Source organism: Eptatretus burgeri, chromosome 11 (genome assembly GCF_056783735.1).
Source record: "Eptatretus burgeri isolate ZD-2024b chromosome 11, Ebu_testis_v1, whole genome shotgun sequence".
NCBI lineage: Eukaryota > Metazoa > Chordata > Myxini > Myxiniformes > Myxinidae > Eptatretus > Eptatretus burgeri.
The window spans coordinates 96,472,750-96,500,607 of record NC_140971.1 but is presented as its reverse complement, the minus strand read 5'-3'; the positions used below and the strand labels follow the sequence as shown (position 1 = coordinate 96,500,607).

General features: G+C 45.1%; 1 protein-coding gene across 1 annotated transcript; it reads left to right on the top strand.

The window, feature by feature from the left end:
• Nucleotides 1-27,858, top strand: GOT2 (glutamic-oxaloacetic transaminase 2). Its single transcript, XM_085847526.1, has 10 exons — nt 1-303; nt 15,700-15,856; nt 16,060-16,188; nt 16,812-16,871; nt 22,667-22,828; nt 23,181-23,285; nt 25,945-26,095; nt 26,517-26,682; nt 26,783-26,933; nt 27,075-27,858. Exons 1-10 carry the CDS (start codon nt 230-232, stop codon nt 27,195-27,197), a joined length of 1,278 nt encoding a protein of 425 aa, XP_085703652.1. The 5' UTR covers nt 1-229; the 3' UTR covers nt 27,198-27,858.

The window sequence follows — 27,858 nt, the reverse complement described above, 5'->3', positions numbered from 1 at the left end:
ACAATTTGTTACGCTGGGCTTAATGAATTTGTCCGTCACGTGACGGAAACTACCTTTTTATAGTCGTGTGTGAGAAACGCCTTCGATTTTCCGTTCACGTTTGAAGTGTCGTCACGGACAGTATTCTTCTTCTTCTTCTTCTTTTTCCTTCTTCCTCTTCCTCTTCCTTCTCTTCGCCCTTTCTCCCACCTCCCTCTCGGCTCCATTCTTCACGCCCGTACATTTCGCCATGGCTCTGCTCTGTCGCGCTTCTATTCCCGCCATTCTGCTCCCTCGCCGTCCCAGCATCGCCCTGAGAGCGAGGTGAGCCTTCTGGTTTAATTACTGATCGTCCCGGTTTTACTAAACTTCATTGTAACCGATAAACGTGAATCAAGGACGCCACGTGATTCACATTGAATTATTCGAGTGAGAACTTCCACACCCGTTGGTGTAATTACTGTTAGATGTGTCATCAAAATGGCTCGAACAAGTAGTCGATCAACCTAATGATCGGTGAGGCGTGACGACGTGCGTGACGACGTGATGACGTGCGTGACGACGTGATGACGCGCGACGCATCAAAGGTCATTTGGAAAGGTCATGATGACCTCCGATATCTTGGCGATACATTCGTAGTAACCACCACCACCACCACAGCAGCTGTGTGTGTGTGTCACAGTCACAAACACATTCCTGCTGCTGAGTTGTCTATTTTTGGGTTTATCTTTGAAAGGTCAAATCGATCTTTACTCTCGAGCTCTGGAGGTGTAATGAGGGACACCATCCTTCATGGGTCCTGTATGTCCTTCATGTAATTGTCCTTATGTTGAGTAGTATAACATGTGGTCCTGCAAGTCCTTGTCCTTATGTTGAGTGGTATTGTTATGGTGCCAGATATCGGTGGCGAGCATGACCGCTCGAGGGAGCAGTAGAGTCGGCTCCGCCGAACACACCGAAATTGCGGTCGTGCTTTTTGGATAAGTCCGAAAGGCACGGGTCCCTTATTCGACCGCGTGGGGTAGGGTCAATTTCCAAACTTCAAGATACCTAATTGCCCACGCGGACAAAGCTACCGGGGAATTCACACCCTCGACGGACCTCGAGCGGAACGAGCCGTTACCGAGCCCGAACCGTGTGTAACCCGAGTGGAGATTACCAAGGCCCGTCGGACCAAATGAACAATTTACAGCCTCGCTATTCCTCAATACACACACCGTGCCAAGTCAATGAAATAAACTCAGAGATGAGCTGGAACATTTAACAAAAGGGATATTTATTTATAATTGGCAGGGGAACATGCAACAAGGCAGAGTTAACCAAATACTGAAGGAATAGCAATTTTTGTACAAGCACTTTTACAGTTTTACTTGGTAGACTGACACCACAAACACACACACACGTACACCCAAAAAGAAACGGAGCCGTCAGGTCTTTATTGGAGGCCTCCAGCTCGAGGAAAGGCAAGCTGGAGGTCAGAGCCTATTCTTGGACCTTCCCACCTCGTGCGGTCTTCAATGATCCGGTGTGGCAGGACTCGAACCCACCACACAATGCCGCTCCAAGCCCAGGCAGGCGATCCTCACGGGACAGGCTCGCAGGCACACAGGCCACAAGAGAAGACGCTCTGTTGGAGGGACCCCAGGAAGGCGACGACTGGCTTCAGAAGACCACCAGACGCCCGAAGACCAGAAGACAACTCTCAACAACTCTACTCTCGTTTGGCCCACGCGCGCTTCTCTTATCCCACGCTCGCACTCCCTCATTGGGCAGAGAGAACGCTCTATGCCCATATTTGTGGCAAAGCCAGAGCGTAACGCTTGTGCCCATATTTGAGGCGAAACCAGCACACCAACGTCCAGAGAAACCCCGCCTCGCACACTGGACTCCACCCACGTACGTGCTGACATGCACACGTGCAATGGTGCCGGTGGATGATGGTGGAAGGAAGCGAGGGCAGGTGTCGTCGTTGTGGTTGTTGGTAATTTAAATCCAAACTATCAAAATAACTCACAGCGCACGTGCAATTAATCACCCATTAAACATAGGACGGGACCCTAACTAGAAACACATACTTACGGATATAGCTGATTTATAGAACCTTTCTGTTGTGTGCAGTAAGCTTCCAAATTCGCAACAGTATAACACGTAGTCCTGTATGTCCTTCATGTAATTGTCCTCATGGTGAGTGGCATGACAGGTCAGGTCAGGTCAGGTATGGGAGCATGCGCCAGAGCAGCACGTCGCTGCATCCAGTTTCCACCGGTACTCCAGGGGGCCTCTCTCTGGCCATCCCCCAGGCAGATGTGTGGCTCATCCCCATCTGCTTGAAATTCCAATCAACCTGCTGCAACCATGATGCACGTGGTCGGCCTATTGGCCTCCTCCACTCATGAGTCTCCCTCGCTGAGAGAATCTGGTGAGCAGGATCAGCGTCAGGAAAATGAGCCACATGTCCTACAGCTGCAGCTGACACTCACAGACAATGCAGGTAACAAATCTCATTTGAGTCTCTCTCAGCAACCGCTCGTTGGACACAAAGTCTGACCAGCGATAGCCAAGGATTCTCCGAAGAGACCTGGTACCAAAGGAATGAAGTCTCTGTCTCAGATTCCTGGTCAGAATCCAAGTCTCGCATCCATAGAGCAAGACTGGAAGCACCAAGGACCTGAAGACTCGGACTTTTTTCCTCCCGCACAGATACCGGCAGCGCCACACCCCATGATCAAGTGAATCCATGACTCCCCAGGCCTGACCCAGACGTCTGTTGACCTCAGGCTCACAGATGGCAGAGACATGAATATCACTGCCAACCTCAGTGAACCTCTTTGTGACATCAACATCCTCACTACAAACAGGTACAGACAAGACACCAGCATCCAACATGTCATTGAAAGCCTGGATCTTAGTTTTGACCCAGGAAACCCGTAATCCCAGTGGCTCCGACTCCTCATTCACGCTCACGGACTATGCAGATCAGTGGCCTCTCTGTCTTGTACGACCAAATCTGGTCTTGTACCTTCTGCTTTTTCTGTGCTTTGTCCCCCTTCCCCTCCCCCCAACAGCCCCCTCAGGTTTCTGCAAAATACACACGGTCCACCTTCAACCCCTTTCTGGTGAAACAACCTCAATCCAGGATCACTGCTCATCTCCACTCATTCGCTCCTCTTTTCCCCACCTGTGAAGTGAATCTTTCCACTACCTCAACATGCTCACCACAAACGGGCACATACAGGACAGCGACATCCAAGATGTCATTGTAAGCCTGGATCTTAGTTTTGACCCAGGAAACCCGTAATCCCAGTGGCTCCGACTCCTCATTCAGCACCTCGAGGGCCCCCAAAAGGATATCTAAAGTCTCCGCAAAGATGACCGCATCATCTGCGAAATCAAGATCAGAGATCTTGACATTCCCAAAGGATGCACCGCAGCTTGATCTCCCCGACATCCTCCCAAGAATCCAGTCCATACAAGTGCTGAAAAGTGTGGGGGCCAGGACACACCCCTGACGAACTCCAGTGACAACTGGAAATAAGTCGGAGATGGTACCACCACATCTCGCAGCAGTCTCAGTACCAGAGTAGACTTCAGACATCAGATTGATCAGTATTGGTGGCACCCCACGAAGAAGACCAAGAATCCTCCAGAGGACATCCCGATTCACTGAATTGAACACTTTACAGAGATCAACATAGGCTGCAAGCAGCCCCTGCCGAAACTCTCGTCTGCATTCGGTGAAGAACCGAAGAGCAAGGATAAGGTCAATCGTTGACCTCTTTGGTGAAAAGCCTGACTGCTCTGGACGCTGGTGCTCAAGCAGACGGTGGCAAACCCTATCAAGAATTATCTGAGCAAAGACCTTGCCCGGCACTGAGAGCAGCGTCACCCCTCGGTAGTTGTCGCAGTCTTGGGGATCACCCTTCCCTTTCCAGAGAAGGACAACAAGGCCCCTCTTTCAGTCAGTTGGGATGATGCCTGTGTTCCAGGCAGAGCACAGAACTGCATGCAACGACACGAGTGTGCACTCACGCACAGCATTTCGTGGACGTCCGTGCACAGCATGCTGCACAGCATTTCTACCAGCCTTGAGAAGTTCAGCATGGATGCCACAGATCCCTGGAACTTTACCCCATTTCAACCGGTTCACCGTAGCCTGTGTTTCCACAAGCGAAGGTGGACCACAGCAGATTGGAGGGTCATCAACAGGAATTGTAACACCCCTGATGTGCAACTCGACAGCTGGTGGATCAGCCTGGTACAACCGCTCAAAGTAACCGTCCCAGCGGGCCTTCACTTCGAACTCCTCTGTCAAGAGACTACCACCCTCTGCTCTCACTGCAGTACACCAAGGGATGGGCTTGGATGAACGCAATGCGCGAATTCCCCTGGAAGCAGGGCGAGAATCCCTTGACCACAGGTGATGCTCTACCCCCTCACAGATTCCTCGCACATAGGCCTCCTTGTCCACCCTTGGCACGCGTACAATTTTATGCCTCAGCTCCCTGAACAGCTCAGCTCTGCCATTCAGCCTGGCCCTGCGACTCTGGTAAATGGTATCCAGTGTCCCTTGAGAGACAAAATTCTTCTTTGCCCGATGGTGAGTTCCAAGACATCCACCGGCAACATCAAGGACGTTGGTCTTGAAGGCACTCCACAACTCTTCAGGACCTCCCAAAGCACCCAGACTCCTCAAATATCCACTCAGCCTGTTCTCAACTCCTCAGCTACCCTCTCATCTTTGAGCTTGCCAACATCCAGCCTAGGCTGGGATGGTACCATTCTCCTGGATTTAAGGTGCAACTTCAGAGTTGCTACAACAAGCCGGTGGTCAGTATTGAGGAACTGAGCACTCTGGTAGACCCTGCAGTTCTGGATCATCCTCCAGCGACCATCAACAAGGACATGGTCAATCTCCTTTGCCACACCGCCAGCGTTGGAATACCAAGTCCAGTGATGAGCTTGTGGGCGCTGAAACCATGAACTGGCCACCCTAAGTCCATGACTTCTTGCAAAGTCAAGGAACTTAGTGTTATTCTGGTTCATAGTTCCTGACCCATGGGGACCAACACACATCTCGTAACCATCCCTTTCAGTTCCATTCGATGCATTGAAATCCCCCAAGACTATAAGTGTATCTCGTCTGGGGCACTGATCAAACACAGACTCGAGCGTGGCGTAGAATGCGTCCTTCACGGTGAGATCGCTCGCTTCACTCAGAGCATCAATGGAGACCAGGGAAATGACACCCAAGGAGTGACGAATCCTTTGTCTCATAATACGCTCGTTGACCGGTGTTACCACAATTATCATTGGAGTCATCTTATTGGACACAGCCACAGCAACTCCTTGGGAATGGTAACCATCAGAGTGACCAGACCAATAGTAGGTGTTACCACCCACCATGATCTCGCGCAATCCGGTCTCCGAACCTCAGAGAGTGCTGCAATACCGATGTTCAAACACTTGAGCTCAGATGATAACAGAGACAGGTGATCATCCTCTCTTGGAGATAGGACATTCCAGGCACCCACCCAAAGGGACAGCCTCAGGTTAACCCAAGGAGACCACCGTCTCGTAGACGACACCTCAGCACCACTACGACACACTCTCCCGCAATCTGACCCGGGAATGTTACCCCGTGGTTTCCCTCCTATCATCAAAGAGTGGGGGTCCCGAAGGATTTTCCCCAATCCCGTCATCCGGTGAGTTGCCTTGTGAAGGGAAGCTGCACAGGAGGTACTCCCACAGAGTGGGCTTTCAATTTTCTTTACAGTTTTGTGTTTTGTGGTATGAAGGGTTTTACGGTAGCTGGAGTGCAAATCCTGCCACCAACTTCCTAATCAGAAGTAACCCAACTGTGGGAGTACATCCGCAGACACAGTTGGGCACTAGATATGGATGGCCGTTGGCTCACAAGGAGCTCCTCCGCCATTTGACAGGTTTTGTTTTTAATCCTGCTGGGTGTCCATATCCAAACACCCTCCTCACCAAAAAACATGGTCGGGGAGAAGGTTTAGTCACTGACAACCCGACCATGGATCAGGTTAGTACAGGTTTACATGATACGTGTGGCAAGTCACAGATCTAATCTGGCCTGACCTGACACCATGACATGGCCTGACCTGGCATGACACGTGGTCCTGTATGTCCTTCATGTCCTTGTCTTTATGTTGAGTGGCATGACACGTGGTTCTGTATGTCCTTCATGTCCTTGTCCTTGTGTTGAATGGTATAACATGTGGTCCTGTATGTCCTTCATGTCCTTGTCTTTATGTTGAGTGGCATGACACGTGGTTCTGTATGTCCTTCATGTCCTTGTGTTGAATGGTATAACATGTGGTCCTGTATGTCCTTCATGTCCTTGTCCTTGATGTCAAGGACGGTGGTCTTGAAGGCCCGCCACAACTCTTCAGGACCTCCCAAAGCAAATCCTGAAATCACCAAATTTAAGAAAATGTTCCCAGTTGACCCCCTCAGATTTCCTTTAAACTTTCATAAAATAGTTCCCAGGTATCAAAATGAAGCTGCGTAAAATTTTAGGTCCATAGATGCGGTCAACTCAGAGATATTGAGGGTTGAAAATGTGGTTGTGGCCCTATTTTTATGGTCGTTGCGAGCATCACAAAATGAACGGCTACTTTTAATCTCCCACAACTTTTTTTAATATTAATGCTAGAGCCTTGAAATTTTCAGAGATTATTCTTCTATAACTGCTCTGTAGGAAAGAAACATAAAACTGAGTATACCTCTGTTAAATTTTATGACCTGATCAGTTTAAATCCAGAAAATAAATGTTGGTTTTGTATGAAGATCCAACTTTGAGAGCCCATATATTTTTATTAACCCATCCCAGAAGCTTGAAATTTTTTCATGTAATAACTGTATGGTAGTGGTATTCAAATACATGTTTACTTTTCTTAATCAGTCAAATATAATACAGTCATGATCCCTCAAAAATTGAAATTTTTCATTTTCCCCTGAAATTCAGGTGAGGATTGTTAAATATATGACATGGTATACCACTTCAAATTGTTCACCATTGGAAAGAGCAGATTCAAGAGTACAAAAGTGTCAAATATCAAAGTGGTATATTTAAAAATATATATTTTCTATATTTTTAAAAACTGTTGTTAACACAGTAGTCCGGGGGCTGAGGGGGGTCCTGTGTGCAATCATATGTCCCCGAATTTTGACTCTTGATCCTTGTAGGGGACTTGAGCTCGAAGAATAAAATTGTGTTCTAATATGGGTTTTAGGGGTCAAGGATTTCACTCAGACCAATCAATTTGCAGAAGCAACAATGGATAATTGTTAATTCCAGTACAGGGGCTCTAATTGACCAGGACACAAGTCCCCTACAAGGATCAAGAGTCGAAATTAGGGGACATATGATTGCACACAGGACCCCCCTCAGGACTATACGTGGAATAAATAAGAAACGTGTTTTACATTGAATGAGACTTTAGTAACATTTAAATTTATACGAATAAATCCCGAGCACCGTTATTTACCATGCACAATGCAGTACACATAATTCATGAATCCAAAACTGTTTAAAGAACTCGATCAGTTTGGTAGACAGTGGGCATCAAACCTCCGACTATTACGTTGCTTATAAAGCACTTAGAAGTGCTTAGTTGGAATAACCCCATTAGGGTTTTTGCATTGGCTGCTCTGATTGTTTGCCTGGCATTTACAGAATATGCAGCATCGAACTTTTCTTTGTCTACAAGGACAGAAGCGAGTGGCACATTTCACACAGTTACATTTTAAAGCTACTTCTTCAGACGAATTACGATGGTATTTCACTGTTACGAGACATTCGTTTTCCATCATAAACCCATAGTCTTGTGGGTTTAGCGAAAAATCTCCGAAACACTTGACTTGCATATAAGTCATATATAATGCCCTATGAATATGACCTTCCGTAGCATAGCTGGTTGGGGGAAGGTCAATAATTGTCATCGACTTTCTGTGATGGTTCATGTTGCAACGTAAACAATCCATCGTTTCAATGCCATGATTTCTATCAGGTATCCATATCAGGTGGTGGCCACATATTGTCCAGATTTAAACATTTAACTCATTTAACCATTCAGTAATTGCATTAACCAGGTGCCTGGATTCAAACCATTGTCCTGGCTGCTTCAAATTGTGTCTCCAAACCTTTTGCCAGAGCGCTTCTGCAGGCTATTGTTTATTCCAGCGCGGAGTGTCAACAAACGGCTGGAGAACTTTGTTCTGGCTGATTCACCCGAGGGCCGTAGGGAGGGGTGGAAAGCCGACTTGCCAAATTGTTTCTTCTTTGTATTATTTTCTCCGCCCTGTAATAGGTTTTATATATATGCATTTTGGAGAATGATTCTTCAGAGTGTGTGTGATTCTGAGGTTTGACCACTGTTGGTTCGAGTCCGGCACCACTTTCCGCATGCGTGTGTCCCATATAAACCGCACATTCGAGTATCCTCAGTTGACTAGCCTCAATTCTTGGCCGGGATTGAAGGGTCTTCACAATTTCCTCCTTTTAACACTTGGACCAGGTATTTCTCGGCATTGTGCACACAGTCCTGCACATTCGTCTGTGCCCTTCCAAAGTCCTTTCGGTACAGAACAGGTTCTGCCTTGATACCAGCAGCTTTTGTGCCAAATTTGCTAGTAATGTCAGAGCCAGTTAGTGCATGCATCGCGGGAAGGACTTCACACATTGGTCTTCCAACCTTGTCAGCTATTACATGGAGAGGGATAAATCTTGTCCTGCCTCCAACTCCCCCTCTGAGCCAAAGTTCATGGAGTCCATTTGCTGCGAAAATATGATAGAAATACATTGCAACTACGAACACTTCAGCATCGCTAGAGAGAATTACAATCCGTGTGCAATTACTTCTGACGGCATGAAAAGCATGTGGGATGATACGGATATCAGCCTCTTCATGGTCCAAGTCCAGTTCTGGGTGTTGGCTTGCTATCCCATTCCTGATCGACTGGGTTTGTGTTGAGGTTTCGTCTCCCACTATCCGACTCTCTACAATGTGAACATCTACGGATTCTGCAGTAAAGTGTCCAATCAGCCATACTTTCATGAGCTGTTCTAGTTTGGCTTTGTTTGCTGCAGATGACCAGAAACTATCCATATCTCTTGGTAACTTGCTTTCTCGTGTGATGTTACTGTACAAGACTGGGGGGTTTCTGAGTTCGTCTGAGTCGTTCACTTTCTTTCACTGATCCTTCCACGTACGAATCGAAGATTAAGTCAATACGGGAAGCATTTTTTGCAAACCCCAAGGATCATGCTCAGCAATTGCTTGCACAATTGACCGAAGGTGTTCATGAAGGAAGTTTTCAGCTTTCGCACATAAGCCATAACGTCGACAATGTATCCGGTTGGCATATCCGTCCAATGCGTAGGAGCTATGTACTCACCTGCTGTAATATTTGATTCAAGTTCTTTCACAAGCTCATGTTTTATCGGTTTTTTTTTTTTCATGAGTCCATCCTCATCACTAAATAAGTAACTAGTTTTGACCAGATCATACGTGAAAACCTCTTGGGCATCATACCCACGGACCCTGGCAATGTCCAGTTGCTTCTGCGCAAAACCTAACTCCTTCTTATCCCTGCTTCTGTTTCCTTTTTGGGGCTGATGCTTTCTTTCCCTCGGCACTTGCGAACGTCTTAACATTGTTCCTGTTGATTGTGTCACTCATTCGTTTTGTCTTCTCCACCAGGCGCTCCTTTCTGAACGTGTTGTCTCAATTCAGACCGGTTTCTTGAACAGACAATAGACTATCTTGAATCTCGTCTGGCATGATAGCTCTGGTGAGAAAGTTATGCAGTTTCAGTTGAGTTGTTTGCTTTACCTCGGATCGATTTTTTTCATAGTTCAAGATGTACGCGATCATCTTGTCTACTTTGCATTCATTTTCTTGTGTTTGCCGACGACTGGATGAATGATTGACAGTAAGTTCTGTATTGTTCAACTGTGCACCTGTGACTTCACGAAAGGTTTGATTTACCGCCATCAATTCATGGTGAATGATGTTCCATCTTGTTACGAATTCTTTCCGTTTCGTATTGCCAATGCTTCCCCCACTTGTCTTAGATGAGCGGTTGATTGTCTGTTCCAGACACATGTCGGCAGCAACAGCAGAGAATGCGATGGAAGAACGTTTCACTACAAAACACCCAGCCATGAAATTGTCATGGACAACTGGTGCGTTCTCTGGTAGTTTTTTCATGTCCTCCAGGTAGAGAGAACACCACCGCAGATAGTTGATAGAGTCAAAGACCGCGAAATATGGCAATACTGCTTCAACCGATTGCAGGCGCAGATGCCAGTCGCCTTCTCTGTCAGCCCTCACAAGGTCATGTGCAAACCGAACCATTTCAATAAACCGAACCCAGTAGAAGAATGTTTTGCTTTCTGCCTTTGTTTCCCTTTTAAACTCCTCGAAATCCTCGAACAGGTCTCTCGATAGTCCAAGGAAAGAGTTAAGGAGCTCCTTACTTCTCGACTTATTCTTTGCAGACACCTCTTGCTTAATTTCTCTAAGCAACTCGAGCGGCTTCCACATATTTCTCTACGCCATGCTTCTCAAAGAATGCACTCCATTGGAGTCTCTCCATAGCCTCTGAAAGGAGAGTCGTGCCTTCTCGAGATCGAACATAATGTGAACCTCCCAAGACGGCCTGGGTCGTATTTGGACCAAATATTTCATTTTCAATCCATATACTCTCAGCACCACTACCATGAAGATACTTTCCTATGCAACCAAGGTAAATCTTAAGTAAATGAAACGATCCTAGGCAAAGAGTCAAGTCCTTGAATTCTCCTTGGCGCCACAACATGATCTATCATGCGATTCTGGAGACACCTTCATCGCATGCTATAGCCAAGTGGTTCTGACTTAGCTGTCCCAAGACGTTCTGAAAATTTTTAAGAGCGGTATACACTTTGTTGTATTCTGTGACCGGGTGTGGTAGAATTGGCAAGAAGCCTACGATTCTTTCAGGAAGTTTCTCATCAGTGACAACTGAGTCGAAGGCACTCCAGCATGGCATTTGTTGTTCGTCGCAGTCCTGTTTGATTTAGCCTTCTTCTATATTTGACAAATTCATCCGGGCTCGTGACCAAGCAAGATCTTTTCCTTCCGTACTACATCCTTCACTTAATGTCGAGTTACTTACTAAATAGTCACTGGGTATCTCTCCCTTCTTTGTTGGTTTGAAGAAGTCCTTTAGCTCTTGACATTTTAGCGTCTTCTGAAATGACTTTGGACCATGAACTACACCAGTTTCCGAAATTCGTGGCTTCCTTTGAACACCATCTGATTTGTCCTGATATAAAACCGAAACGGTGTCATGAGTACCACCCAGACCCGATAGCGTCGCCTCCTCGTGATCAAAATTATCAAATTGCGGCAGTGGTGAATTTCTCTGGATCAACGGATCAACGGAATCGCAAAACTTGTCTTGCAAATCAAAATTAAAGTCCAAAAGAGCATGCCTAATAGTTGATGCGCATTGAGTGATGGGATTGCTTGACCGAATGACGTCAGCCATGTCTGCAGGACTGGCGTTTAAGAAAACCATGGCACACTTATTTGCTTCTGTCGGCCTGGAAATGTTCAAGTCTTGGCCATAGTAGTGACTTTCAAGAAAAAGTCGAATGTCTCTGTTCGAAAACGTTTCCTGGGAATCGCTGAATCCATGAACATTGTTACGGAGGTCGCTTAAGGCGAAACCTTGTCCACCTTTCAATGCGAAATCAATGTTCTCTAACAACCTTGCAAAACATTAATTTTTTTTGCTAAACTATTGGAATGGTGCGTCACATTTACTTTTCGTACCGTCGTACCTAATAAGATAATTTCGGATGCAGTTTTTGTGACAATATATATCTGACCCAAAGACGGAGTGGACATCTTGCAGGTCACTTGTCCGATAGTATACTTCATCTTGAAAGAATACCACAGGCTTTAGTAACTTTTCTGCGCGTACATCTTCACAAATCCTGAATTTATGTCGGTCTCCTTTTATCTTTACATTGGCACACACCGTACATTTCCTTTCAGAAGCCGGTATATCAGTAGATGGAGGAGCTCGTGGTGCAATTCTGGCTCGGGTTGCTCGGCTCACAGATGGGTTTGGGACCAGTCAACTCCTTCCGGTTCTTCCGGCTCTTCCACCGCTTTGGACGGCTCTTCTTCAAGTTTAATCGGTGTCTTTTTTGAGGGTGTACGATTTATAACATTTGTTGTTCACATGATAGACAAAATGTTCATGATCGACTTGCTCTAGCCTCCTTGCAACCAAGTCGTTACGTATTCTAGCAGCCTCTTGGACTTTCATCCGAGCCTCTGCGTTGCTGCATGTTGATTCTTTGGTGTCAATCTGACAAATAATACACTTCTTGATGTCGACATCAGCGAATTCTGAGCGGCGCCTATCCAGTGGAATCCCTTCCATTTCATTCAATGCCTGAAAAAGAGAGGTAAATATTGGTTTATCTGTTACGAATGAAATGTGACTAGACACCAGTCAACTTCTCAGGCACTCTCTCTTATCCAGTTGCATCATTTTACGAATTGTTGGATAATCAATTAGAGCCCATGTACTGAAATTAACAATGATCCATTGTTTTTTTTATGCAAATTTATTCGTTTGAGTGAAATGCTTGAGCCCTAAAACCCATATAAAGACACCAAATTTATTCCTATACCTCAATTCTGAACCCTGACAGGCGAGATGAAAGGACGCGGCGGCCATAATGGTGGCCATTTTGGATTTCACCGTGAGCCCGTACTTTTTTAACCCTGCAAATGATTTTAATGGATTCCTTGACCCCAAAAACCTAGGTAAAGACACAAAATTTATCACTCTAGGACAATTCCACATGGAGTTATACTGGTTATAATGACGCGGCGACCATCTTGGACGCCACCTTGAATTGCACCTTTCTGCCCCACATCTGGAATGTCTACCCAAGTTTTTAAAAAAAAATAGAAAATATATATTTTTTAAATATACCACTTTGATAATTGACACTTTTGTAAACTTTAATATGCTCTTTCCAATGGTGAACAATTTGAAGTGGTATACCTTGTCATATATTTGCAATCCTCACCTGAATTTTAGGGAAAAATGAAAATTTTCAATTTTTGAGGGATCATGACTGTATTATATATGACTGATTAAGAAAAGTAAACATGTATTTGAATACCACTACCATACAGTTATTACATGAAAAAATTTCAAGCTTCTGGGATGGGTCAATAAAAATATATGGGGTCTCAAAGTTGAGTCTTCATACAAAACCCAACATTTTTTTTTCTGGATTTCAACTGATCAGGTCATAAAATTTAATAGAGGTATACTCCGTTTTATGTTTGTTTCTTACAGAGCAGTTAGAGAAGAATAATCTCTGAAAATTTCAAGGCTCTAGCATTAATATTTAAAAAGTTGTGGGAGTTTAAAAGTAGCCGTTCATTTTGTGATGCTCGCAAAGACCATAAAAATAGGGCCACAACCACATTTTCAACCCTCAATATCTCGGAGTTGACCGCATCTACGGACCTAAAATTTTACGCAGCTTCATTTTGATACCTGGGAACTATTTTAAATCTAAGGTTTAAAGTTCTAAGGGAACTATTTAATCTAACTATTTTAAATCTATTTTAAATAAAAAATTAAAGTAAATCTAAGGGGGTCAACTGGGAGGCTTCCGGTGATATGAGGTGGGATGACTCTGGTGTAACACGTGGTCCTGAATGTCCTTCATGTCCTTGTCCTTATGTTGAGTGGTGTAACACGTGGTCCTGTATGTCCTTCATGTCCTTGTCCTTATGTTGAGTGGTGTAACACGTGGTCCTGTATGTCCTTCCTGTCTTTTGGTTCAGGTCCGGATGCAGATCCGTCCTATCGGTGGGATACAAATGGGAACCTGCTCAGCCTGGTGGGACGTACGCGTTCTGCCGAGTGTCGTTCTACATTGGCGTTCATACGTCATTTTGAATGTCCTGTCTTGTTAAAGGGGAACCCAAACGCAAATAACTTTTTTTTTCTTCTTCTTAAAACCAATGAGAATCATTAATCATGTCTAATTTGAAGGGGGAAAAATCATCAGCAACTCTGAAGGTTCTCAGAATGTTGAAACTGATCAATGTGATTTTGAAGGAACTGTTGGATATATAATTAGTGATAGAAACGCTTTCCGTGGGATTGTGGAGCTGAATCGTTTCGAGCATGAGCGATTCAGAGGAAGAAGGTGGAGGTGTTGGTGAAGATGAAAACGCTGGTCACATGATCACTTCAGCTCGGTAGGGTTTGATTTTCCGTTCAACTAACGGTTTATAAGGGAGGGATTTTGTGTCGATTGATAAATCTGTTTACGTTTTGCTCGAGCAGAAATACCTGTCATCACCTGACAGCACGGGCAGACACGGACATCGTGGACAAAATTGGGTCCGGGGAACCGAAAGCTTGGTCCCACCGTCTTCGGCTGATCAGGTGTCTTTTATGTTACGGGCGATGGCTGTTCCTTCCGCTTCATCGTGGGTGTGACATCCTCTCTCGATCGTGACAGATAACCACAAGATGTAGCCATCTCTGTTGGTTCGTAACGGTGCTCTGTAACGTGTTCCGAGCACAAAAGCGACCATTTTCTCGGCCGATCCACACTCTGGTGTTTTGGACAAATCTAGTCCAATTTCTGGTAAACTTAGGGTCTTTCGACCATTGATGTCGTATATACACAGAACACACAGAACATATAACAGGACAGGAGATAAGAGAGGTGGGTGGGAGGGAAGCACAAAACAGTGGGGAACAGAGACATGAGGAGATCTGTGGAAGGGAGAGGGATGGGGCGAGGGGGGTAAACAAGATGGACACTACAGGAACTTTCGGGAAGGAAAGCAGGGAATTTTAAGGAGGTGGGTTTGGGGTGGATGAATAGGGGTAGTAAAGATCGTGGTTTTTGGATGGGGGATGATACGAGATGGTGGTGAACAGCTGTTTTGAAGACCTGGAGGGAAGAGTGGGATTGAAGAGAGTGTGGGAGTTTGTTCCCAAGGCGGGGAAAAGAGGAATGAAAGAGTGAAGGTGAGCAGCGATTCTTGATTTTGGCAGTTTTACTAGAACGTATTCTCTGGTGGTTGGTGGATCGAGAGCGCCCTGCAGAAATATAGGGAGGATAGATCACAGACAGAGCAAGGTGGGGGGGGGGCACGAGACCGGAGAGGAGACGGTAGAAGATGGAAAGACCACGACCTGCCTCCGGTGAGAGAGACAGAGACAGAGACAGAGAGATACCCAAAGACTCAGCTTCATCGCAGAAGATAACAATGATCCGAAAAGCCTTGGTTTCCGCAGCGTGAAGCCGAGCTAGCTGTGAGGCAGGAGCACCACCTTGAAGGGGGGAGCAGTACTCCATCAGGCTGCGGATGAAGGGGTTCCCCTTTCAGTCGTAATTGATGAATAGATTGTTGGTAAAATATGGAGACTTTGCAAATAGTGTCTGAATGTTTTCATTGCATTGATTGATGAATGTAACATGTAGAAAGCTCGTATGGAATTTGAGGGAAGTGATTCTTGCATTTCGTAAAGTAAATGCCTGAGCAGCATGTTGACTCGATTGGTGTGTGTGTGTGTGTGTGTGTGTGTGTGTGTGTGTGTGTGTGTGTGTGTGTGTGTGTGTGTGTGTGTGTGTGTGTGTCCGTCCAGCTCATGGTGGAGCAATGTGGAACTCGGACCACCAGATCCCATATTGGGAGTAACCGAAGCATTCAAGCGGGACGAACACCCGAAGAAGATGAACCTCGGTGTTGGTGCTTATCGTGACGATGCTGGTCGACCGTATGTACTGCCTTCTGTCAAAAAGGTGGAACTTCCTGAAGGTTTTTCAATCCAGGATCACTACTCGTCGTTGTATTCCAAATTGTTATTTTTGGGAGAGAGTGCTTCTGGTGTCCCATACAAATGAAGTTTGAAATTGACATCAATTTTTTTTTTCCCCTCGTTTATGGAGCCTCGTAATTCGGGGAATGTGATTTCTTAATTTATTTTTGATGTGTTTGTTCACAGGCAGAAGCAGCAATGATTGCTAAGAATTTGGACAAGGAGTACCTGGGTATTGCAGGCATGGCTGAATTCACACGAGCCTCGGCGCAGCTTGCGTTCGGAGCAGACAGCGCGGTGTTCCCTGATGGCAGAGTAAGGCAAAGGAAAATAATGGGATATGTCGTAAAAGGCAGCGTGGTAATTGGCTGTGGAAGAGATGAAAGGAGGGAAGCTTGCAGGGCTTGAAGGACAAGCGTTTGATTTTAAAGTATCTATTTTGTGAGAAGTGCTTTTGATTTAGGAGGGTTGCTGTACGTTTGAAAACAAAACTTCCAACGTCCTATCTAACAATCAAACAACCACCACTTATTATCCCCACACTTTTTGAAAAACAACAACGACAAAAACTGCGGGGATATTGGAATCGGCTCTGTCCTCCTGTCACGCTAACTCCTCCTGAAGGGTTGTGCAGAAATTTACCAAACTTGGTAGTTGTGATCACCACGTGGCACGAAGGTGCGAGAACAGTAGCATTTTGGCCCCGCCCCATGAGGTGCCCCCAATTGTCATGTGGTCCACCAAGCTTTGTCCATTATGTTTGATGCCCTTGTAGATATTTGTATCTGTTACTATCGCAACAGATGTAGGGAAGTGGTATGCCTGCCATCATGCATAAGTGGGCCCAAAAGCCTGTACAGGTACTTGCATTCAATTTTTCTCTCCTTTTAAGTGTACTTTGATGGTTTCACTTGCTTCACTTTCGTGTGTGATTGCAGAGCACAACGGTGCAGTCAATCTCTGGCACAGGAGCACTTCGCATTGGAGCTGCCTTTTTGGTAAGTCCTTTCCTTTTGTTTTATCGTCGCACACATTGCTGTTCTGTCTCAAATCAACACTGCATAAAGGGAGTGAGTGTAAAGAGGTCATGAAATCTTCAATGTCTTGTTCAGCCTCAGAAAAGGGCCATGCCACCAACGGTTTCAGTCTTGCTGGCCTGCTGGATGCACAGATGCGAGTTCCCTTCAAGGAACTTCAATGCAGGAGGAGGCCAATTGGCCCCGTCAAGTCTGCAGTACATTACGGATGCCAACCAATGGTTTTGTTCGTGCTCTATCCTTTTTAGCTGCTGAGCATCAAGCAAGGAAGCAGCACTTACCATTTTTAGCTTATCTGGAATTTAAATCCAGCTGGATTTTAAATCCAGATAAGGTATTATCATCGCACACTGTTTGTCCATCCATCCATAGGGATCAAACTCTGCGCAGAGCGTTGGTGCTGCCTAAGCAGTCTCCTTGGCTATTGAACGCAATCCTGGACGGGTCGCCACTCCGAAAACAGGATACCAGCAAGCTGGCACTCATTTTGCCGACCTCAGAAGGGTGATAGGCAGAGTCAACCCCACCTGGTATTAATTGAACAGCAAAGTTGGCGAGCAATATGCTCTGTTAGCTAGCAATATGTAACCTTTTGATTGTCTCGAACACAAACTATCCCTTTTGTGCTTGTGCTGTGTGTGCTTTCAGAGACTCGCTTTCACTAATCGGGGCACTTTTAGCCTGCCGTTGCAAGGGCATAATCGTTAATTCAAAGGGTCTTTTAAACAATTCTCTGCATCCAAACAAAAGAGTCAAACTGAGGGCAATTCCTAATGGTGAACCATAATCGTTTTCTTGGATGCAAATTGGATTCACGAAAATATGAGAAATATCCTTGGATGAGAGGTGTGTCGTGTTCCTATCAATTCCTGTTGACAACAATGAGCGGCCGCAGTGAATGAGAGTATGACAGTCCAATGACTGGCGACCTACACGCAACTCAAGGGTGTGCGCATCCGTCACTTTGTTGTACTAAACACGGATGTAAGTGGGAAGAAAACGCTCCGTCTTGGAATCACCGAAATCTTGAACTCTTCCCGTGGAACGATTGGAGTCCCGTAGATAAACCGCAGCAAGTTAAACGTATTCCTAATAAGGTTCAAGACGGCAAAGAAATCTCACGTAAGTATCTGGTCAATTTGCTGAAGAACGAGTGACCTTTCGCAACGCTTCGCTACTGGCCGAGTCGATCAATGCCGTTGGCGGATCATTGTAATGCTATGGGGAGGGACCATTGATGTATTTCCATGACTTGCCATGGCCTGAAGAAGAAGTTGATTTGGAGCAGCCCACAAATAATCAGAGGGTTAGAGGTTAGAAAATTAGCCATGTTCTTTTTATTGGGTGGTCGCTAGACTAACGTTATTCTCAGGTTTTCCGTCTGTCTGTATGTATGTAATGGACAGCTCTGGAGACCAGAGGAGTCAACTGATTTTGATGAAACTTGACTGGTAGGTTCATACCAGGATCTAGTTGTATGCTTTTGAGCACCGTTGCTATGGACGCCACCGTTGCCTCTCAACGGGACTTTTAAATTTTTGAAAAAATCCGAAAAATATTTATATATATATATATTTTTTTTTTTCGAAAATCAAAAATCGGCTTCCACGCTTTTATGCGCACTATAATCAACCTCTGTCAAAAATTTTCAGCCCGATCCGTCAAAAACTATGACTAGTAGGCAGTTATGTAGCGACCACCCATGTTGCCTACCAGCTTGTCATTGTATCTTTCCTTTCAGTAATGGATACAGGCCGATTGTACTTCCGTTGTACATACACAGTCTCGAGAAAGTCTACACCCCCTTTCAAAATTTTCACCTTTTGTTGCCTTACAGCTGGGAATTAAATTGCATTACACCAGGCTTTTTTTTTCCCACCTTTATTTACACATTGTAACTCACAACTTCAAATTGAAAAACAAATTCTACAAATGACAGAAAATTAATTAAAAATACAAAACTAGAATATCTTGGTTGGATAAGTGTCTAACAGCAATTGTAAACGAGCTCAGGTGTAACCAATCACCTTCAATATCACACATCAAGTTAATTGGCCTCCACCTGTGTTAAATTGTAGTGATTCTGATTATTTCAGAATAAAATCAGCTTTTCCTGTCGATTTCCTCGAAGACTCAACCATGAGCACGAAGGAGCTTTCAAAAGACCTCTGGTCAGGATTGAAGGGAAAATTGATGGAGTAAAATACAGAAAAATCCTTCAGGAAAACCTGCTGTCCTGTGTAAGAAAGCTGAAATTGGGACGGAAGTTCACCTTTCAGCATGACGACGACCGGAAGTACACAGCCAAAGCTACACTTCAGTGGTTCAGGAAGAAAAAGATAAATGTCCTTGAGTGGCTCAGTCAGAACCCCGGCCAAAATCCAATCAAATATCTGTGGCATGACTTAAAGGTTGCTGTCCATCAACGCTCCCCATGCAACTTAACTGAGCTTGAACAGTTTTGTTCAGAAGAATGTGCAAATATTCCCCAATCAAGGTGTGTAAAGTTGGTGGAGACCTATCGCAACAGACTCCCAGCTGTAATTGCTGTCAAAGGTGCTTCCACCAAGTATTAACTCAGTGGGATGGACACTTATCCAACCAAGATATTCTAGTTTTGTATTTTTAATTAATTTTCTGTCATTTGTAGAATTTGTTTTTCAATTTGAAGTTGTGAGTGACGATGTGGAAAAAGTCTGATTTAATGAAACTTAATTCCAGGTTATAAGGCAACAAAAGGTGAAAATTTTGAAAGGGGGTGGAGACTTTCTCGAGACACTGTGCATGTATGTATGTATGTATGTATGTATGTATGTATGTATATGAAACACACACACACACACACACACACACACACACACACACACACACACACACACACACACACACACACACACAGTGAGAAATAGCAGACTCTCCACACTTTGAGTAGCATGTCTCATTTGCATAAAACATAAGCGGAAGAAGTAAAATGAGTTATGGACGTTGTTATAATCTGCAGACTGTCATGTTACATCAGCACTGTGAGCTTATGGTTGTTCGCACTGCTGCTTTATGACAACTGTACTGGGATTATCGAACCAGTCAATGCGGCCCCTTGGTGGTTACCAAAAAATAGTCGGGAGGACTGTGTATCTGTGTGGACCTTCGTGCAGTAAACAGGGCTGTCATCCCAGACAAATACCCACCACCCACATCTGAGGAACTGATCACCCAGTTCTATGGCTCCATGGTGTTTTCTAAGCTGTACCTTCACCAGGGCTATCTCCAAGTGCCCCTCCACCTTAATAGAAGGGACCTGACTGCGTTTGTCACCCATGCTGGAGCGTTCCACTACACCAGGATGCCTTTTGGGCTCGGCTCCAAGCTGCTTTCAGGAAGTGACGTCCTCTGTCCTAGCAGGGATTTCAGGAATGGCCGTTTACCTTGACGACATCGTCGTACACGGGTCTGACGGATCTGTCCATGATGAGTACCTGCACAGGGTGTTTGCAGTGCTCCCCAAACACAACCTCTCCTTGAATGGTGAAAAGTGTGTTTCTGTGCCAGATATTGAGTTCAGGGGATCTCGCCTGTTGGCTCAAGGCATCTCCCCACTTCAATCCACCATCGAGGCAATCCATCGCATTCCAGAGCCCACCTCAGCAGCCCACGTTGCTTCTTTCCTGGGCGTGATGGCATATTACCTGTGGTTCCTGCCCCGATACTCCACCACGAGAGCACCGCTCCGCCAGCTGCTCAGAAAGGACGAGCCCTGGGTTTGGACACCGGCCTGCGCTGAGGCTGTCTGCCTCTTGAAATCTCAGATTACCACATCACCCATCCTGGCTCACTTCAACCTGGCCAGCCCCAACCTCGTCACATGCGATGCGTCGGCCGCTGCTATGGGAGCTGTGATTTCGCAGATTCAGGATGGCATGGAGGAGCCCATCGCCTTTGCTTCCCAGGCCCTGACCGCTATGGAACAGAGGTAGTCTGTGGGTGAATGTGGGGCGCTGGCTTGCGTCTGGGCGTGTGAGTGGTAGCAGATGTATTTGTATGGCCGTGCGTTCACCCTCCAGACTAACCACCAAGCACTCACAACTGTGCTGTCTACCTCGGGCACAGGCCACAAACCGCTCCTACTGCATCGGTAGTCCGAGTGCCTCTATCAGTAAAACTTTCAGCTCCAGTTTACGCCTGGCAGGGACAACGTGGTGGCAGACCGACTCTCCCGCTCTGTTGACACCGTAGCCTTTATGAGCTGCTCTGACAGTGGGGGCATGACCTCATTCAGTTGCTTCATGCCTCTTTCCAAGCCACTGTGTCCCTACGGGAGCTCCAGCAGGCCTCTGAACAGGATTCAACCCTCTCAACACACTGCACCTACATCATGACTGGATGGCCATCCCATGTGCCTGAGGAGCTGATGCTGTTACCTTGTGTGAGAGGACCTATCCTGCTGGAATGACACCTGTGTGGCCCATAGGCTCTGCACTGTGGTCCCAAGGCTTTGCGTGCGCCTCTTTTGGGGATGGCGCATGAAGGTCGCTTGGGCATAGAGAAGCTTAAACGGAGGTGCCGGTACTTGATGTGGTGGCCGGGGATCGACCGGGACATCGAAGCCATGGTGAAGGACTGCGCCGCCTGCCTGGTCAGTGGCAAAACCGGCCCTCCGGCCCCGCCTCCCTTGCAGCTGCTCGTTTGGCCAACCAGGCCGTGGGAACATGTCCAATTAGACATATGTGGTGAAATCCATGGCGTTCCCCCACCCTGGGCTCCCTGGAGAAAAATCCGGCCACTCGGGTACATGGAGGTTTCGATAGCGGCCGGTAAACCGGCCTCTTGGGGAGATGGAAACTCAACTATCAGCTGGTAAAACGGCCACCAGGGTTCAAAGGGTTAAACTTCCTGATAACATTGCGTACGGTGGACACAGGAATGCCAAGGTCTCTGGAGATGGACTTGTCGCCTTGAGATTGTCCATGCTCGGTTACAATCTTGTGTCTGACCTCAGACAATTCTCTGTTTTCCTTTCTTTTCTCCATGCTCATTGCGTGACACACAGTGACACAAAACAGCAGAACGACTCCTTTTCTCTATTCAAACTGGTTGAATGGGTGATTTTTTTTTTATATTGCAGGTACCTGTAACTCACCACAGGTGAGTTCAATTCCAAAGTTACGGAGAATCACCTGCTTGAAATCTAATGATTTCTAACAACTTCTAAAAGGTGCCAATAATATTGTCCGGGCCGTTTTATGATTTCTGTGTGGAATAAGCGAAGATTAAGTAATTCTTATCAGCTTTTTTGTTTGTTTGTTTTGTTCCACTGCGAACCAAATAAATAAATACATCTGTGGATAACATAATATTTTTTTAATTTCAACAATTTTTCTGGAAGAAATGTTGCATCGTTTGTTTGAAATTTAAAAAAAAAAAAGTGCAAGTGTGCCAATACTTTAGGCCACAACAGTGTGATCACGATTTGTGTCGCTGATCCAAATTCCCTCATTGTGACGCGTTTGCGTGCAAAGATGAATTTCGGAATGACAGATCAAATGCGTGACACCACGTAATGTTTGCCGAACATTTGTTTTCCCCAATTTTCTCTTCATTTGGAGCAGTGAGAAAATGTTGTTCTCATTTTACAATATTTGAAGCATACTGGATAAATGTTTAAAAAAAAACAAAAAAAAAACAATTGCCATCGCCGGTGCCCGTCTCTCCGTAAGCTTTCCCCGGTAATGCCAGACTCTTCTTGGTTTGTGTTCCAGGCCCGGTTTCACAAGGCAAGCAATGCGATGTACTTGCCCAAGCCCTCGTGGGGTAACCATACTCCGATTATGCGTGATGCTGGTTTGAATGTACAAGCTTACCGTTATTATGACCCGAGTACCTGCGGCTTTGACTGTGCCGGTGCTCTGGAGGACATTGCGGTGAGTTTTGAGGCACAAAGCTTGGCCTGGCTTTTTCAGGACTATTTTTCCAGTGAGCAAATGGACATAATTGATTAAAATTGTGGAGCTACAAGAAAATAATTGCTTACATGTCCAAACACTTGGAAATCAATTTTTGGAGGTTTGTTGAGGAGGGTGAGGGGGATTGGGGGTGAGGGGAGGATGGGGCCAGAAAGTGAGCTTTCAAGGCTATATTTGATAGCACAACAAAGGAGACCATTGAGGGGGAATTATTCTCGAACGTTGAGGACGTAAGATGTACTAATATTATGTGAATGGATGTGCTGTCGGAGGAAGGTTGAAATTTGAAAACGTATTGTGGGTTTTTCAGAAAATACCTGAGAAAAGTATGATTCTTCTGCACGCCTGTGCTCACAACCCCACGGGCGTCGATCCTCGTCCGGAACAGTGGAAGGAGATCTGCGAGATTGCCAAGGCTCGTTTCCTCGTGCATCACATATTCACACGTCGTGACAGGACAATGCAGTTTGACTTGTGGTGCAAATTAATGTTAATAATGCAGTAACGTATCGTATAACTGCAGGTATCCTTCGATTTACGAAATGGATGTGTTCCTGGACAACGTTATGTAAATCAAAAAAATGCTTTTCCTATTATTATTTTTTTTTTAAAGGTGAACTATTACAGCACGCGGGGGAGTGCGCATACCTCCACCAAGATGAACAATTTACATTTTGTACCTACTGATAGGCCGGATCTGCATCGAGATCTTAACCAAAATTTAATTAGCTTGTTCTTGTCGCCGATCCAACTCATCCAAGTTTTGTTATCTGTCCACAACTTTATGAAAAATCATGCTATGTATTGTTTTAGCCTGATCTCTCAAGGGTGAAGAATCACTTAAAAAAAAAAAAATTTTTTTAATTCTCAGATCTGGATCCAAATCTATGGAGCTGCACCAAAATTTCATCAATTCGTCATCACACACCTGACCTGCCCACCAAATTTCATCCGAATCTGTCCATAACTTTTTGAGATATCCTATGCGCAGACAAACAGGGCTGAAAACAAAAGTAGGGGATGTGTTCCTGACCGAAAATTTTCGGCCTCCCTCGCGTAATATTTTATTTTACGATAACACAAAGTAAACGCTGTTAAAGCTCGAAGGGCACCCGGTAGAGCGCAATCCTCCACCTCGTAATGCCTGATTCACGAGAACATATCGGGTCCAATACATTTTTGAAATATCATTCTATATAATCGTTTTTGGCCCAATCGAAAGTGAAGAATGACTTTAAAAATTAAATAATCTGGAGAAATAATTCTCCAGATCCGCACTCGCATCTTCACCAAAATCGAATCAATTCATCGTGGTCCACAACTTTTCTGAGATATCGTGCGATGTATTAGTTTAGCCGTTTCTTTCAATGGTGAAGAATCACTTTAAAAAGTCTAGTAGTCAGATCTGGATGTTCACCAAACTCTAATCAGTTCGTCCTTGTCACACACCGAATCTGTCCACCAAATTTCATCCGGATCTGTCCACAACCTTTTGAGATATCCTGCACACAAACAAACAAACCGAGAGAAAAGGATGAAAACATAACCTCCTTCACTTTCGGTGGTGGAGGTAAATAACACCAACAAAAACCTGAAAGACCTTGTCATAATGAAATCCCACTTGATGCTAAATAAATATGAAATCTTTCACCTCTTTAAGGTGGATGTACTCAACACGAACTGGCAATGATTGTGAGTTTCTCGCCCTTGTCATGACGTTTTACTATGCCCATCTTCATGTCCAGTGTTATCGGAGGAGGAGATCGGGACCATACTCTGTTCAGAGCGTCAGTGCTGCCAAAGCGGTCTCCATGGCTATTGGGCACAATCCTGGACGGGTCGCCACACCGACACAGTACACCATCAAGCTGGCACTCATTTTGCCGACCTCGGAAGGATGACAGGCAGAGTTAACCCCACCTGGTATTAATTCAACAGCCAAGCAGGAATTGAACTCGGGACCCTGTGATCCAAAGCCCACCACCCTAACCATTAAGCCAACAACAGTGTTATAGTCTGGCGAGAACGTTTCCCTGTGGCAGTAGTTGAGCTTGAGGAAGGTTTCTTGCTTGACATCTTCAGGGATGAGCAACATTACAGCCGATTTAAAAAAAAAAAAAAAAAAAAATTTCTTTTTTAAATGACTGAGCACTTCACAATGAGAGGCACAAGATGACGAACAAAGGTAGACTGACGCTTGACGTGTCGTATGCGTGGCTGTGACCGTGGCTCTAAAGGAGTGGAGTAGTGTTTCAAATTTCCTCCATGGGGCCCAACTGTGTGTACCGCACACTGTATTAGAATTTCCTTGCAATGAAAAAATGCAAATTCAAATCGGAAAAATGTGCCGTAAAAAGTCGGTTTTGTCGTCCGTCTATAATTCCAGCAATGTGTTTGTGTGTGTGTGTGAGCGAGTGACCGCTGTTTCTCGACAACCGCTGGTCCGATCTAATTGAAACTTGCCAGGAATATTGCTGGGACCTGAGAATGTGCCTTTTCAAGGTTTGATATTAATCAGACAAGTGGTTCCCAAGTTATGGCCATTTATTTACCAAACCAATGACAGGAAACGTTTCTGCGAAGGCGTGGCCGACGGGGAAGAGATCCTCAGCCGCGTTTCCCATTATGGGTTACAACGTACGGACTTCCGGAGAGTGATGACACTGTACAGTATTCTAATAATTTCTCGATTTCTTATGCGCATTTATAGATAAACACAATGCCTCATTCCAGTGGTCGTTTACGAGAGTGAAGAAACGGGCTGTGTGGTTGTTTGAAATTTTATTTTTTTTTAGCACGTACGGCCACGGGAGAGCGAAGGAACGGTTGTTGTTTCTGGCACGCGGTTTGAAAGTTTTTTTTTTTTTTTTTTTTGCACGTACGGGCACGTACTCGTAATGAAAAAACGTAAACCGAGGGATACCTGTGCTGTAATGTTAATACAATAAGATTCTTCCAGTTTTTTTTTTTTGGGGCTCAGGGCATTTCTCCACATTTTGTTTTCTTGCTCACACACTTAAATAGTCTTTTTGACATTTTCAAATTGAAACGTCACCTCTTTCCTTCTCATGCAGAAGAGACAACTGTTTGTGTTCTTTGATATGGCATACCAAGGCTTCGCCAGTGGCGACAGTGATCGCGACGCATGGGCTGTGCGCCACTTTGTGGAAAATGGACACAATGTAGCACTCTGCCAATCCTACGCCAAAAACATGGGCCTCTATGGTAAGAACTTTTGGCCAGCCAATTAATTGCTCACAAGGTTCAGTATTTGAATGTGGTGATAACCAGGTGTTTAAATCCTTTGATTAATTATTTCACTAAGTTCTCTTGACTCTCGCATGAGCTTCTTGTTTGTGTTTCATTGCGCAAGTGTGATGCAGTGTCCATGCTTAGAAGAATTATGTGAGTTGGAGGATAACCAGTTGGTGGATTTTTGTGAGGAATGTTAAAAAAAAAATAAGAAATATTTATTTGTTTCTGCAGTCCATTAAAGGAAGAAGAAGAAAGTGGATCAACCATACAATGAGCTTTGCAATCAAGATGCCAAGAATCGATAGACTTTTTGCAGACAGACTTTTCATGAGGTCCTGCTTCTTTGCGTTGTGATATGACACTTGTAAATGATCGTTGGTATGTGTGACAGGTGAACGCGTTGGAGCCTTCACGATGATATGTGCAGACGCGGACGAGATGAAACGCGTCGAATCGCAGCTCAAGATCCTCATTCGGCCCATGTACTCAAATCCACCGTTGCATGGCGCTCGTATCGCCAGCATGATCCTCACAACCCCCGAACTCCACCAGCAGTGGTGTGTAAACCCGGCCGTTGTCCCTATTCCAGTGATGAGCGCTTGAGGACATTACCCGGGCGACATGTGCTGAGAGGCGAGCCGTCGTGCTGTCGTGCAGGTTGGTGGAGTTGAAGGGCATGGCGGACAGAATCATCGGCATGCGAGAGCAATTGGTGCAAAATCTGCGAAAAGAAGGATCATCTCGGGACTGGAAGCACATCACGGAGCAGATCGGAATGTTCTGCTTCACCGGTCTAAAACCAGATCAGGTAACTGTCGCTTCTTTTGCTCCCTTCCCCAAATGAGCACCTATTTCAGTTTGCTTAAAAAAAAAAAAAAAAAAATCTATATATATAAACTGGATTGATTCAAAAGAAAACAACAAACTCTTGGAGCCTCTGTCTCCACAGGTTGATCGAATCATAAAAGATTTCTCCATCTACATGACTCGCGATGGCCGTATTTCGGTTGCTGGAGTGTCATCCAACAACGTGGCTTACCTGGCGCATGGTATCCATGAGGTGACGAAGTAAAAACGAGTTGAGACTCAACCTAAAATAGTCTTACGTGGCACATCCCCATTTCTCACGGTTATTCTTTCCACACCCAACACCTTGCACTATTATTTATGGTAGACAGCATGAGCAAAGTAGAAAAACATGTGGTTTTTCAAGCCAGTTAAGCTCATCGTTTGAAACTGCAGTCATTAAGAGACGTGACTTTGCTTGAAAATGTCTTTTCAAATGACTTTCAGTATACCCGTCCCGAGGATTTATTCCACTTTACCTGCAGAACAGTGATGCCAATTTGCCACAATGTATTGTCCTTTTAGTTTTGATACTTCATGTTGATCATGTTCACTCTCATCATGTCTGTGCTTCTGTTCAACCCCCAAAAACCAATACATTTTTACTGTGCAAGTTTGATATTTGTTCGATTCATTCTTCAGTTTTGAGCTTGTCATCTCTAAAAGTAGTTTTGGAAAAACTTTCCACGTTATATTTTAACATCGGATGTCGTGTACTTCTTGATATGACCTTTTAAAGATGGATGCATTGTTAAATGTGCTGCTCTACTCTTCCCCCTTTAAATCGGCATATCTTAGACTCCCTCGATTTATGAAAGTGAAATCTCACATTTTTGGAAGGTGTGCAAGCTGTACCTTCATAAAGCCTTTTGGGACCTCAGACCTGA